At 50.1% G+C, this 13,890-nt stretch overlaps 1 protein-coding gene across 1 annotated transcript in view; it reads right to left on the bottom strand.

Annotated features, from left to right (window-relative positions):
- GRIP2 (glutamate receptor interacting protein 2) overlaps positions 1 to 11,732 on the bottom strand; it is a 38,580-nt gene extending 26,848 nt beyond the window's left edge. Inside the window, exon 1 of the mRNA XM_036266751.1 lies at positions 11,668 to 11,732. Within this exon, the coding sequence (XP_036122644.1) occupies positions 11,668 to 11,707 (40 nt within the window). The 5' untranslated portion in view covers positions 11,708 to 11,732. The remainder of the gene's footprint in view (positions 1 to 11,667) is intronic.
- Between the last annotated feature and the right edge of the window lie 2,158 nt (positions 11,733 to 13,890).

The raw sequence follows: 13,890 nt of genomic DNA, 5'->3' as shown, positions 1-13,890 counted from the left end.
AATATGCAATGAAATTTATCATTTTGGTTTTTTAAAAACTTATTATGAAAATGTTCATACATTTCAAACATAAGTGAGGTACTAGAATTGCACAACACAGAGGTTCTCAAAGTGTGGTCCCCAGACTAGCAGTACTAGAATCACCTGGGAACTGGTCAGAAATGTAAATTCTTGGACCCGACCTGGGACCTAGTAAATTGTAAACTTTGAGGATGAAGTCTAGCAGCCTGTATGTGTGTGTGTTTTAGTATATTAACCTAACATTTTTCTCCACTTAAAAAAAATTTAAATACATTAAAATTAATTCTTTCTGGTGTGTATTTCTATGGGGTTTGGGAAATGCACCCTGCAATCAAGTTTTAGAACTTCCATTGCCCCCCCCAAATTCTCCCTTGCTCCCTCTTTGTAGCTAGTGCCTCCACCACCCTCAGCCTCAGAAACCCTGATCTGTGTTCCGCCTATAGAATTTTGCCTTCCCTAGAATGTTATATAAATGCAATCACATGGTATGTAGACTTTTGAGTCTAGTTTCTTTCATTTGGTACAATATTTTGAGACCCATCCATGATGTTGAGTGTATCAGCAGTTTGTCTCTTCATTGCTGAGTGATGGTCCATTGCATGCACGCACCGGTTTTTTTCTGTTTGTCTGTTTTTGGTACGTGCCCCTAGCGGGAACCAAACCCGAGACTCTCTGGTCTGCAGGCTGATGCTCCAACCGCTAAGCCAAACTGGCCAGGGCTGCACAGGTTTGTTTAGCCATTCACCTGTTGAAAGACATTTCCCTGGCTTCCAGTTTGGGTGATTTTAAACAAAACTATAAGAAATGTTTGTATATGGGTTTTTGTATAAATATAAGTTTCCATTTCATTTGGGTAAATACCCATGAATGGGGTCCGGGCCACACGGTAAGGGTGAGGTTAATTTTGTAAGAAACTGCCAAGCTATTTTTCAAAGTGGCTGCACTATTTTGCTCGCCCACCAATAATGTGAGGGTTCCAGCTGCTTCACATTCTCATCAGCACTTGGCAATGCCAGTTAGGATTTTATTTTCTTAATTTTAGTCATTTTAATAGATGTGCAGAGATATCTTATTGTGGTTTTAATTCACATTTGCCTAATTACTAATAATGAACACTGTCCCTTATTTGTCATCCATATATCTTCTTTGGTGAAGTTTCTGTGCAAAGCTTTTGCCCATGTTTAATTGGGTTGTTGCCTGGCCGGTATGGCTCAGTGGACTGAGAGTCATCCCATGGACTGCGAGGTCCCGGTTTGATTTACAGTCAGGGCACATGCCTGGGTTGTGGGCTCGATCCCCAGTAAGGGGCGTACAGGAGGCAGCCGATTGATTTAGCTCTCTCACATGGATATTTCTCTCCTTTACTCTCTTCTTAAAAAACAACAACAACAACAACAAAACAATAAAACAAACCATAATTGGATTATTTATTTTCTTATTATTGGATTTTTATGTGTTCGGATACAAAACTTTTATCAGGTGATAATTTGTTTTGAAAAGCCCAGGTGATTTTTTATCACACTGAAGCTTGACAACCACTGGTACAATCAATCATATTTGCCCAACACCTAGTTTTAATAATTATTAACACTTTGTCATGTTTACTCCATTTATTTTTATCTATGCAGAAATATTTTAAAACAAACCCTAGACATAATGGAATTACACCTCTAAATATTCCAGCATGCATTATAAAATAGGAACATATTTCTTATATAGCAAAAATAACATTATCACACTTTACCAAATTAAAATAATTCCTTAATTATTAATTTATTCCATATTCACATTTTCCCAATTCCAGTGAATTCTTAATTTTAACAAGTACATTTTGGTTTTTGAATGGTCTGGTTCGTTTGGTTATCTCCTTGTTTTCCTTTCATAATTTGTTCTTTTGTTTTCTATTGTTCCTTATGTGTCTCAAATAATTTTAAATTTTTTCAACATTCATTTATTATTCTATTTTTCTATTATCTCAAACTCTTGAGAGGTAGTTCTGCTGTCTGATGACACTCCCTCATGGTGGATTGTTTCCTCGTGTGTTTGATAATTGTTGAATCATGAGTTCATCTTTATTGGAGCTTTAGCTGTGGGAATTTTATTCAGCCTGGTTAAGGGCAGGTCCCTCCAGGATCCAGAGACTTTGTAATTCCTTCCCCTGGGTGTTTGCCAAGGCATCATTACCCCGACACGAATGTTTTCATTAAGTTGTTGGCTCCAAGATTCTAGAACCACAGGGGTAGTGTAAATTATAACCTCTAACAGAAACAAGGGGGTAAACCTCAGATCATAAATTCTCAAAGGAGTCCACCTGGGGCCTAGCCAAGACAGAGAAGCTTTTGTTTTATCTCCCTGATAGATAGGTGGATATTTTCCAAGTCCCCCTTTCCACTGAGGGTATATCTTTTTTAAAATCCAAGCTTTATGCTAGGGTGTCAATTCCAACTAAGGAAGGTATCGGGCATTCTTTCCTGTTCTTCTAAACTGTTAAAACCCAGGCCCTTGGTTACTAGACCAGCAAACACCCCCATTTATGCTGCCACCCTAATAGGAAAACACCAGCATCAGCTGACACTCATTCTGCTGGTTTTCAGTTTTCTTTTCATTTTTTTTTTTTATTGGCAATGCATTTAATTCGTACATCAATTTGTGGAAAATGAACATCTTTAAATATTGAGTCTTCTAATCAATATATCTTCCATTTATTTTTGTCTTAATTTCCCCCCAAAATATTGTACATTTTCATAGGTAAAGGTCTTATATCTTTTTTCATTAAATGCATTCCTAGATATTTGTAGTGTTTAATGTCATCATAAATGAATTTTTTTTTATTTTCTTCCCCATCACCATTTATCCCCACTATATCCTCTTGCACCTCCACTCATCGTGCCCCCCACAGTCACCACACAGTCACAACAGTCCATGTGAAATTGTTTTTCAAATTATTTATTGCTGGTATATGGTGATAGTAGTTGATTTTATGATCTGACCTTTAAAATCTACATATTAATTGTAATAGTTTATCTGTAGATTCTTTTGGATTTCCTATCATCTATGAATAATAACAGTTTTATCTGTTACTTTGTTAATGTTATGGTCTTTATTTCTTTTACTCGCCTTATTGCACTGGCCCGACCTCCAGTGCAAATTTGATAGAAGTGGTACAGACCATCCTTATCTCCTTTGCAGCTCACCCTCTTCATTTCCTGTGAGCTCATCTGTGCATCTCAAAGGGGTCTGTCTGGAGCTAGTTTTTAGGCTGCCTGCTCTGTGGCAATGCCAGAGCCCTGCCTCCCTGCAGCAGCCCCTTGCTTACGCACCGTGCACGTTCTTCTGAACTCTCCTTTATGTCCTGATAGGAGTGGGGAAGGGGACTCACATGCTATGTACCAGCCACACCCTGTGCACACCACCCACACCATCTTCTCCTTCACTTCTCACAATGACCCTTGACAGAGGAGGAAAATGAGGCTCAGAGCAACAAAGCCTTTGGCCGAGGCAGCCTCTGCAAAGCCTCTGCCAGGGCCAGACCCAGGCCCCCTTGCCCACCCCAGCCCATGCTCCAGGCTTCCTTGGCCAGCTTATTTTTTCATATTCCTTTCTCAGCATTGGATTGAGATGGGCAAGGACAACTGACAAACCGTCCAGCTGGGGGGCCTTCGTGCTGCCTCAGCGGCCACCCCTCCCAGGCAGGATACACACCATGGGCTTCAGCTGCCTCAGGCCTCCCCTGAGCCTGCGTGTGCCCCCAGCCCGCGTGCCCGCCCTTGAAGAATAACCCTCCTGCCACCTCCACCCCGGCAGCTGTAGCTTGACCGGTGTTAAGAGGGGCTCAAGGTTCAGCCTGGCCGAGTGCACATCCTGGCTCAGCCATTACTATCTGTGGGAAGATCACTCTCTCCTTCCCTTCCCCAGCCTCCTGGCCACAGGACTCATTTCCCCTCCTCACTTCTCAGAGGAGGCATGAAAAAGAAGGGCTGGAGAGGAATCAGCTCTGGCAAGGGGCAGAAGCCTTTCATTCCATCCCAGCCAGGTCCTTTCCTGAAGGAAAAGATCAGATGAGGATTCAGTCAGGAGTGGAGTCAGTCCGGGTAGAGGTCAGGACTCCGCCTGGGCCAGGGTTGGGGCCTCGTCAGCACCAGGAACAGGGCTCAGTCTACAGCAGGTCTCCACACCATTGACACTGCTGCTGACATTCCAGGTGGGGGGGGCTTTCTTCCGCACTGTAGGCTGTTTAGCAGTATCCTTGTCCTCTAACCACTAGATGCCAGCAGTACCCCACACCAGTAGTGACAACCCAAAATTACTCCAAACATTGCCAATGTCCACTAGGGGAGCAATATTGGCCCCCACTGAGAATCACTGCTCTGGAGTGAGGGTTCGAGCTCAGGCAGCGGTGAAGGTTGCAGCTTCACCTGGGTCTAACAGCCTAAGCACCTTCACCACCTGCAGCTCTAACCACTGAGACACCCCCCCCTGCCCCCGCACTCCACTCAGCTAGCCCAGGGCTAGGCTCCCTCTGCTTGCCAGAAGGTGGTCAACAACAAATCAAACAGCAGTTAAACCCAGTCATTTCTAGGGCCCCTAGAGTTGGGCCCCCAGCAGCTCTGCTCACCCCTCTTCCCGCAGGCTCCCTGTTCGCGTCAGCCCACGACGAATTAGGCGACACCCCATTAAGTATAATGCCTCCCATTACGGTTCTCTAACTCGCACTTCATTTAGATTCAACAAGATGTTTCTGAACTAATAAAATTAATAAGACTGGGTTATATCAACTGTGTGACAGCGAACTTCTCTGGGATTTCACGAGGGCAATTCAGGCATTAAAATCTGTCTTATCCTGTGCAAATGAGATTCTGCCACTGGACAATCCTTCTGTCCTAGAAAGACCAAAAATAGGTTTGCTGGCTCCAGGTTTATGAGTCTGGGGATGGTGGAGAGGGGATTATCTCTCAAGGAGAGGAGGAGGAAGCTGAGGATCAAGTTCGCCAAGTTCAGAGAAGCAGGATTCCAAAGAAGAGAGAGGAACAACAGTGGGTTAAAGGTGGAGTTTTGAACCCTGATATAAAAAAACAAAAGATTCAGACTTAGACTGAGGAACAACGGGATCTCCAAACGCAGGATTCTGAGGCAGGGGATGCAGGATGCTGGCTGCTGAAGGCCAGGCCCCATCTCCCGAGGTGTCTCTGTGGAATCCTCCCAGTGTATCCTCTCTTCTCTTTCCACAGCCCAGTGTTCAGATCTTGCTCTAGTGAACCACTCGGTGCTGGATTGAGCTGCAGGGACACCCTTGGGACAGCTGAGGTGCGCGGGTCTGCCTGTCTCAGCACTGGGTGGCCCCAACTCCCTCCTAACCCTAACCCTAACCCTAACCCTAACCCTAACCCTAACCCTAACCCTAACCCTAACCCTAACCCTAACCCTAACCCTAACCCTAACCCTAACCCTAACCCTAACCCTGGCTGTGGGCCATCTCTTTTCCCAGCAGCCAGGAGGGCCTGACAGTGTGCTGCAAAGCAGGGTTCATACAACTGTGTGCAGACAGAGTCCTGGGCAATATGTGAGGAACTGACTCTTCTCTAGGGAGGGCATATGCATTTTAGGATGTGGCCTTGATGACCTCTCTTGGAGGTCAAGGCCACTCTGGAGAGGTGAATTGTCAGATAAGGCTTCTGGATATCTAAGACCCACTGCCGTATTCAGAAAGGCACCCATGAGGAATGCTGCAATGTTTGCTGATTCCTGTTCAGGGGGGACACAGCATCCCACTGTCATAAGCATCCTCGGGTGGGGGGGGGAGTCTGAGGCAGCATATAAATAAATTAAGAATCAAAGCAGGACCAGAATTCCCCTTTGGCTGTGTGACTTAAGTCTATTCCCTCACCTGTAAAGTGGGGGGTTTGTCCCCACCTCACCATCGCTGGCTCTAGCTAGTCCTGGCTTGAGAATTTGAAATTATTTTATTTATAGAACTCCCCATGAGAGTTCAGGCCCCAGTCCCCCTCCCTCAGAGAACATGCTCACTCTTTCCTGCTCTCTTTTTTGTTCTGGGACCTGGTAATTATATGCTTAGAGATGAAGGCTTTTCAAAAACATCTTTCCCACCAATTTACAGCTGGAAACGTGCATAAAAACCAGAGATATTTTTATCCGCGTGTTTCTTTTTTCCTGTCTCCTCCTTCCAGCAACGGGCAATTACGAGCGTTAGCCTTCAGTCCATCCATCCTGTAAGAACTCGCTTCAGAGGGAAATTCATTTCCGCAGTGATGCCAGCCATCCGGGCACATGTGGGCTGGGCGAGTGGGGGGAGCAGGAGGGAGAGATGCTGTACCCAGCACAACCCAGTACACCTGGTCCCCAGCCCCACACTGTGCTCAGGATGGGTGGGTGGGTTTCTTTTCTATTTCATTTCTCTTGAAAGCATTGCTAATTTGCCTAATTATCTCCTTCTCTCTAGAGCCCTAGGGAGCTACTGAGCTTTGACAAAGGAAAAAGGAAGTTAGCCCCTGGCCAGGCCGCCTTTGCCAGGACCCGCCTAAGCAGGAGAGAGCAAGAAGAGGGAGTTGCTGGGAGGGGTTGTAGACTCAGCCTGGCCTGATGCCTGGCTGGATGATGGGGGAGAATTCATCATCTGAGGGGGGCCCCTGAATGCCCAGAGGCTCAACTTGGGACGAACAGGAAATGACAGCTCGACAGCGAGCCACCTGCAGGGCCAGCCCACCCCTGTGTGCTGATGGGGAGCAGGGCCCCACTCGCCCCTTGGTCCAAGCATCGCAATTGCACGTGGTGGCCCCTTGCGGACTCTCCTCGGAGCCTGCTGCATGGTCTGTGCCTGCCGCTCCTGGGGGGGGAGGGGCACCTTTGAAGGCACTGCTGTTTCGGTGGAAAAGAAAGGATGGACTTTGGACTTAGGCCAACTTCAGATTCTGATTTGAAATCTGCTGCAGACTAAGGGCTCAGGGTCAAGTCAGTCCTCTCTGACCCTCGGGCTTCTCCTCTGCACAATGGGTTGGTGGGCGGAATCAGTGAGACGATGTGGTACCTCGAAACCATGAAACAGGACATTTCTCTCCTTGCCCCCTTTACTCCCTCATTGAAAGGGTTTCCTAGATTAATAATGGTAACAACTGTTGATGAAATGCTGGGTACTGTGCTTTGTGCTTCATAAGCATCACCCCATTGAATTCTCACCGCTTTCTGAGGTGGGACAATTGTTACTCCCATTCGAAAGATGGGGAAATTGAGGCACAGAGAGGTTAAGTAACTTCCCACCATAAGGAGCAGGACCAATATTTGAACCGAGGCTGTGTTCTAAGAACTTTAAAATTATTACTATTTTACGGTCATGATAACCTTATGTGGTAGGTGCCATTATCATCCCAGTGTTACAGATGAGGAAGCTGTGGCACAGAGTTTACATGCTCAGGGGCACACAGCTCCTAAATTCTTACGTGGCCAAGCCAGGGGGCCCCTTCCTACCTCTTCCTGCCACCTCATGATAGAAGTGGGCAGACTCGGGGACAATGCCTATGGCCCAGCCCCAGCTCCGTTGGGAACTCCTCATGAATGATGTCCCTCTGGCCGGCACAGCTGGACCAGGGCAGACGGCTGGATGGAGATGCATGGGAACTGGTTCTGCCCGAAGTGTCAGCCTTACCCCCCAGCTGACAAGCCTCCCTGGGAGCCAGCCGCCCGTGAGGGAGGGCAGCATGGAAAGATCAACACTGCACAGGGTGACCCTTCATTCTGTTCAGTGCATGTTTTTAAGGGAAACAAGAAGAATTATCAATCAATTTAAAAAGCAGACTCCTGATTCACTCGGTGCCGAGAATTGCAAAAGAACATAGGGAAGGAGCACGGGGTGTGGGGCCCTACCCTGTGCCAGGTCTGCTCTAAGCACTTTCCATGCCCTGAGAGTCTAACTCCCCTGGGAATTATCTGATGCTCCCCTTTTTACAGAGAGGAGACTGAGGCCCAGGGGGTCACTCAGCTGGTGAGCTGTAAAGGAAGGACAGGAATTTGGGCCTTTTTGGCCCCTCAACAGACCACGTTCTTAATCCTCGGCTCTGCTCTCTCCTTCTCACAATGGGGTAGTGGACCCCAAATGCAGGGCATCTTGGAAGGCAGAGCTGGCCTCCAGGAGCCCCCCCAAGCCCCTGTCAGAGATCAGGCACCCATAGGTTAGGCACCTCAGGGCTACCGGGAGCCATGAGCATGACCGGAGAGCTTGCTAGCCCTGCGATCCCCTTTCCACAAAGTGTGTGAGTCCTGGGACTGAGCCTGGAGCCCCACTTATGCTGACACCCCCCACCCCATGGGGCTATGGTAGCCCAAACATCACGTGGGATGGGGTGCAGCCTCAAGTCAGGCCTCAGCCTTCTGCCTTCTGAGTCTGTGCTCTCCTACCTCACTCTGAAACCAGCGATATCAAGGAGCACGACCTCAAAACTGAGTCACCACAGAACCATTTTCTTTCCCAGCAGTGGTTGTCTGGAGCTGTAAAGGGATTCAATTCACCCTATTGAGAGTAAAAACAAAATTCTCATCGCAGTCCCTCAGTCTTCCCGACCTCACCTCCTAATAGTCTCCCCTTTGTCAGCTCCACTCCAGTGCACTGGTCTCCTTGCTGTTCTAGATACCAGATGCATGCCCACCCCAGGGCCTTTGCACTAGCTATCCCCTCTGCCCAGAATGTTCTTTCTCAGCCATCCACAAAGCTGCCTCCTTCACCTCCTTCAGGAACTTGTGGAAACGTCGCCTTCTTGGGGAGTCTTCCCCAATCAGACTGTCTGTTTGAACTTACACCTGCACCCCCTACAACCCCAATCCCTCCCATCACCTTCCTCCCCTGCTTTATTTTTCCTCATAGCACTCAACACCATCTAACAGACCTCACTTTTTAAAAAAACGTAGTGGAATATCAGCTCTGAGGGGCGGGGATGCTGTCTGCCTGTTCACCGCTATGTCCAGCAGACAGCCTGGCCCACAGGAAGTGTTCAGTAAGTAATTTTGAATTCAATTTCACTTATAGGAGAATGGGAATCAAAGAGATAGAATGAGTTGTTCAAGGCTGTAGAATCAAGAGGCAGAGCCAGGATGCAAACCCAGGCCTCCCTGACTCTAGGCCATGGGTGCTGTGCCTCCGGGGTCTCCAGCCCGGGGTTTCCATAGCCCATGCTGTGGAGCAGGAGGCTGGGCCTGTGCAAAGGTCCAGGTAGTTTTAGTGAGAGTCCCCTCAGAAGAGTGGGAAGCCCAGGTCACAGCAGAGGAACTCCCTGTGCGCTTGCACACACACACACACGCACACACACACACACACTGCCCGAGCCTTCCTGGCTGGGCGACAAGTACTCACTCAGGCCGAGCAGGCCATGGGAACAAGGACCACTTTGTGGCCTGGAGTCAGAAAAAAGTGAATACTGAGAACAGGGTTGGGGGGGGAGTTAGGGGGGAAATTACTGCCAAAGTCTGTGCTCATGCCTACTGTGGGCCCAGCCCTGGTTATATCCTTTCCTGCAAGGGCTCAGGGTTAATGTGGGATAAACAAGACTCCCAGGAGCAAGACTGAATATGGCCATAGCACAGGCCTGAGAGAGGACGCATGCAGGCAAGGGTCCTTCGGGGCAGAGAAAGGGCACTGGCAGCACTGTGAGCGGCCTGACTTCTCAGGGCCTCAGTCTTCTCTGCAAACGTGGAGGGTATATGGAGTAGCCACCTGTTGGCTGCCTTGTCCCCCTGCTTTGGGGGGGGGGGGGGAGGACACATGACCAGGCCCGGCCAATCAGAAATTCAGTAATTGGTCAGGAGAGGGCATGTGACTCAAGCTGGGCGGACAAGAGCGGGCTCTGGGATGGTTGCTGAAACTATTGGAAATGGTCCTTCCTTAGGGAGAACTGGGCTAGTTAACCTTAAACTTGGAAGTACTAGGGGAACTCTGGAGAAGAGTTTGCCTGGAAATAAAACTCACCTAAAGAGAAGCAGAAACTTAAGAGTCCTAACGATGTTGAATGAACACCTGGATCTGGCTATGCCTGAAGCTCCTTCTTCGGATTTTTCTTAAAAAGAGCCTTGGCACTGACACCAGCTGAGGCAGCTGTGACCATGAGGTTCTGTGACCAGGGTAGGGAAGTAGGTGGGGGCTGCAGTAGTGAGAGTGGGAGTCAAGTAAGTCATAAAAGAGAGAAAAAGTCAGAGAGATCATGAAAGGCCTTGAATGCCAGGAAAAGGAGCTATAATCAGATTTGAGTTTTACCAGGCTCCCTCCCAAGGCAGCATGGGGAGAAGGGAGGCCAGGGAGGAGCCTGGGCAAAGGACCAGGCAGGTGATGCGGAGGCCTGAGCCTGGGTGGAGGCAGAGTCCCATGAGGAGGGGGAGGACACTTCTTTGCAATGCCCAGGTGAGGTCTCTGGGGCACCACTGTCCTTGTGGCTCCGACCACTGCAGGATGAGGTGACCCACTCACCTAGGCCTTACTTAGGTCAAGAGGAGAGAGGTGCCAAGGCCAGAAAAGCAGTGCAGTCGCCAGGAGGAGGCAAGAGCAGACCACACAAGGTCAAATCCCAGCTTTGCCACTTCTGGCTGTGTAGCCTTGGACAAATCACTCAGCACCTCTATGCTTCAGTTTCCCCAACTGTAAAATGGGAAGAATAGATAGTGTTGTGACAAATAAGAAAATGCAGAGAGAGCTCAGAACAAAGTAGGATCTGGCCCAGATCAGACCTCAACAGCTGTCAGCTATTACTGTTTGCGTTATTATTATGTGGGGGTCTGGGGGTAACCCTGCCTCTGCCCCTTGCCATGGAGGGGAGGTGGGAGCCTAAGCTCACTGGGCCCTCGGAAGCAGGGTGGGGAGCCCTGCTGTACTCGTGTGGGTGCCAATCCCAAGTCAGTCACTGTGTCGTAACTGTAGGGCCTTGGGAAGACCACTGGGTCTGTGCCTCGGTTTCCTCACCTGTCCATTGGGACCACAGTCCTCTCTTTGGAGCTGCTGCAAGGCGGTAAAGTCAAGAGCATATCAGTGTAGGAAGGGACTGACAGGGTGGCCCCAGGGCAGAGTGAAGGATGACTTGGTCTGGCTCCTGGCGAGCTCTATGGGGGAAGAAGGCAAGCCCAGCGGCTAGAGAGATGGAGAAACTGTGCCTGCCTCAGAGCCCTTCCCTGAGTCCCAGTCCTGGCCCACCCAGGAATGTGGCAGCTGGGTGACACTCACCCACGGCAATGCCAGAGCCCCAGGACTCACCAACTAGACCCCAGCCAGGGCTTCTTCCTTCTGCTGCAAGGTCCAGGAGCTCCCTCCTCACCACACCTTTGCCCTCACACCGCTGGGCAGGGAGCTCACTCCTACCAGCTCATGCCGGGTGGATGCCACCCCTGAGGCACCCCTGAGGGGCTGAGCACTGCCCTCTGGAACTCCAGACCTGCCTGCTGTCCTCGTGCTGGACAGCCCAAGGGACTCAGCGCCTCGCTGCAGGACAGACAGCCCTGTCACCTGCTCACCCTGGCCAGGTGTCCCGCCCCGTGCCCTCTCTCCAAGCCCTGGGTCTCTGGGGAGTGGCAGTCCCAGTCTTGGACATTCCAGTCCCTTTCTTGGGCAGCAGTTCGAGGGACCAGCCCCACCATTCTGCCTACAGGTCCCCCATTACTTACCAGCCTCTCCAGGGGTCTCCCGGTTGAGCCCACACAGCATGTCTGCTATTGTCCCTGCTGCCCACTGACTCCCTTGGGAGCCACGCTGCTCGGCCCCTCCCACACCCTCACCAGGGAGGGGCTGTGGGAGGGACGCTCACAGCTCCCACTGGCTGGGCACTGAGTCCACCCACTGCAGCAGGCGGCTCTCTGCTTAAAGGGGACATGCTGCTGTCATGTCTGGCTCCTGGATGGGGTTCGACACCCTCATCCCCATAGCCTGGGCAGGATATTTCTGAAGATGGCACAAACGGGGTCTCCCCAAGGGCCTCACGCAGACAGACCCCAGGTCCAGTTCAGCTCCTAACTTGCCCCAGGACTCTGGCAAGTGATTCCCTTCCCCAGGCCTCAGTTTTTCCATCCAGAGAAGGGGAACATGCCTTTCAAACTTTTTTTCTTTAAATAGCAGATTCCAACAGAATTTTGCTCCCAAGACATAAAGCAGTGCTGTCACTGGAGGATGCCAGGGCACGTCTGTAGATCTCAGGTCAGAAACCCTGGGCCCTTCCACTGACTTCTGGGCAGAAGTAATGACCTCACCCAAGCCTCAGTTTCCTCTTCTGTAAGGTGGAGCTTGGGGAAGATGAGCCCAGCGGCCTGCCACATGGAGCATCCTCCCAGCTTTCCGGCAGAACTGAGCGAGCTGGGCTGAGGATCTGCCTGCCTCTGGCCTTGACAGGCAGGAGCAGCTGGTCACAATTCCAGCCCCAGCTGGGACGCAGCCCTGCACACTCCTAGATTCCTCCATGCCAGCTCAGGACTGACTCTGATGGACTCCCTCCTCCAGATCTCTACCTGCATCCCACCCATCTGTGCTGGCACCAGCTGAGAGCCAGACACCACACAGGTGCTGCTGAGAAGGGTGGGTGATGGTGACATGGGTGTCAAGCCTGTGACTACATGGTGCATCCAGCTGAATGCAGGAAGAACGAGGCAGATGAGCTCCTGGTTCCCATGGAGTTCCTGGATGCATGGGAACAAGCAGGTCTCACACGGGTTCCGTGTCTTGCAGCAAGTGGAGAGAGCTTCCCAGTGCGTAGGGACCAGAGGTTTCTTCTGGGCTCTCTCCTGAGCAGGGATGCCCAGCCCAAAATCTAACCCTGGGCCACCCACTCTGGCTCCTACCAACCCAACACTGATGGCACCTTCAGAACACTCCAGACTCTAAATCTGGGGTGGGGCCACTTTGTACCCTCGTACCCATAGGTTCATGTTCCTCCACTGCTATCTTCTTCCTAGGGTCACTTCCCTCTTTGGGTGACTTCAGGCAGGTCCCAGGGGGCAGGGTCCAGGTTCCAGGTGAGGTTCCCTTGCTCTATCAGTGAGGCCAAAGGTCAAAGAGAAAGAAATGTCAAGATCTCAGCCATGGGAGGTGTAGTAAGGTGGTCAGAGAGGGGGGACCTGTAATTGGGCCAGGCAGAGAAAGGGATGCAGGCTCTCGATATGGTTCACGGTGCCAAGCGATGGTCAGGACAAGCTCTGGGTGAAGACCCTGACCATCTCTAGGGTACCAAGGGCCACTTTGGGGCAGCCCTAACTCCACACAAGGCAGGAAGGAACAAAGCCTTCTCAGCAAGTAAATTGCTCAAACAGACCCTTGCCCTCTTCCCCCTATTCACAGCCCCTTCAGGGAGGAGGGTTTTATGGCACACAAGATTGTAGAGTTACATCCGCCCCCTCTCATAAGAAAATATTTGCTTGCCATACAGATGCATTTAAATGAGCTATTAAGATGAGCAGTCGGAAACCTCACCGTGCTTATCTCTCTCAGGTTCCTTTGGAATTTACTTTTGTGGATGAAAAGCTCCAGGAAAGGTCATGCTGTGGGTATGGGAGAGCGTCTCTGAGTGCCTGCTGTGACAGGCCCGGGACTGAAACGCCAGGGTATGGGCGGGAAGCAGTGTCTTCCCTCTGCCCTCTGTCCCCGGCAGCCCACCAAGCACATTTGCATTTGATTTTATGCAAATGTATGTTTGGAAGCAACTGTTAGTTCATTTTGGAACAAGGCAGGGTTTAAATAAATAATAAACCCAGAGAGGTTAAGTAATTTACCCAAGGTCACCCAGCGGTAAGGGTGGAACCAGGTTCATATCTAAGAGGTCTGTTTTTGTTTTTGTTTTTTTTTTATCTGTACCCGAGGACATTTTTCCATTTTTTGTACAGATAGAGTGGGAGGGAGAGAGA

This window comes from Molossus molossus, unplaced genomic scaffold (genome assembly GCF_014108415.1).
Source record: "Molossus molossus isolate mMolMol1 unplaced genomic scaffold, mMolMol1.p scaffold_m16_p_18, whole genome shotgun sequence".
NCBI lineage: Eukaryota > Metazoa > Chordata > Mammalia > Chiroptera > Molossidae > Molossus > Molossus molossus.
This window is presented reverse-complemented; position numbering and strand designations above follow the sequence as displayed.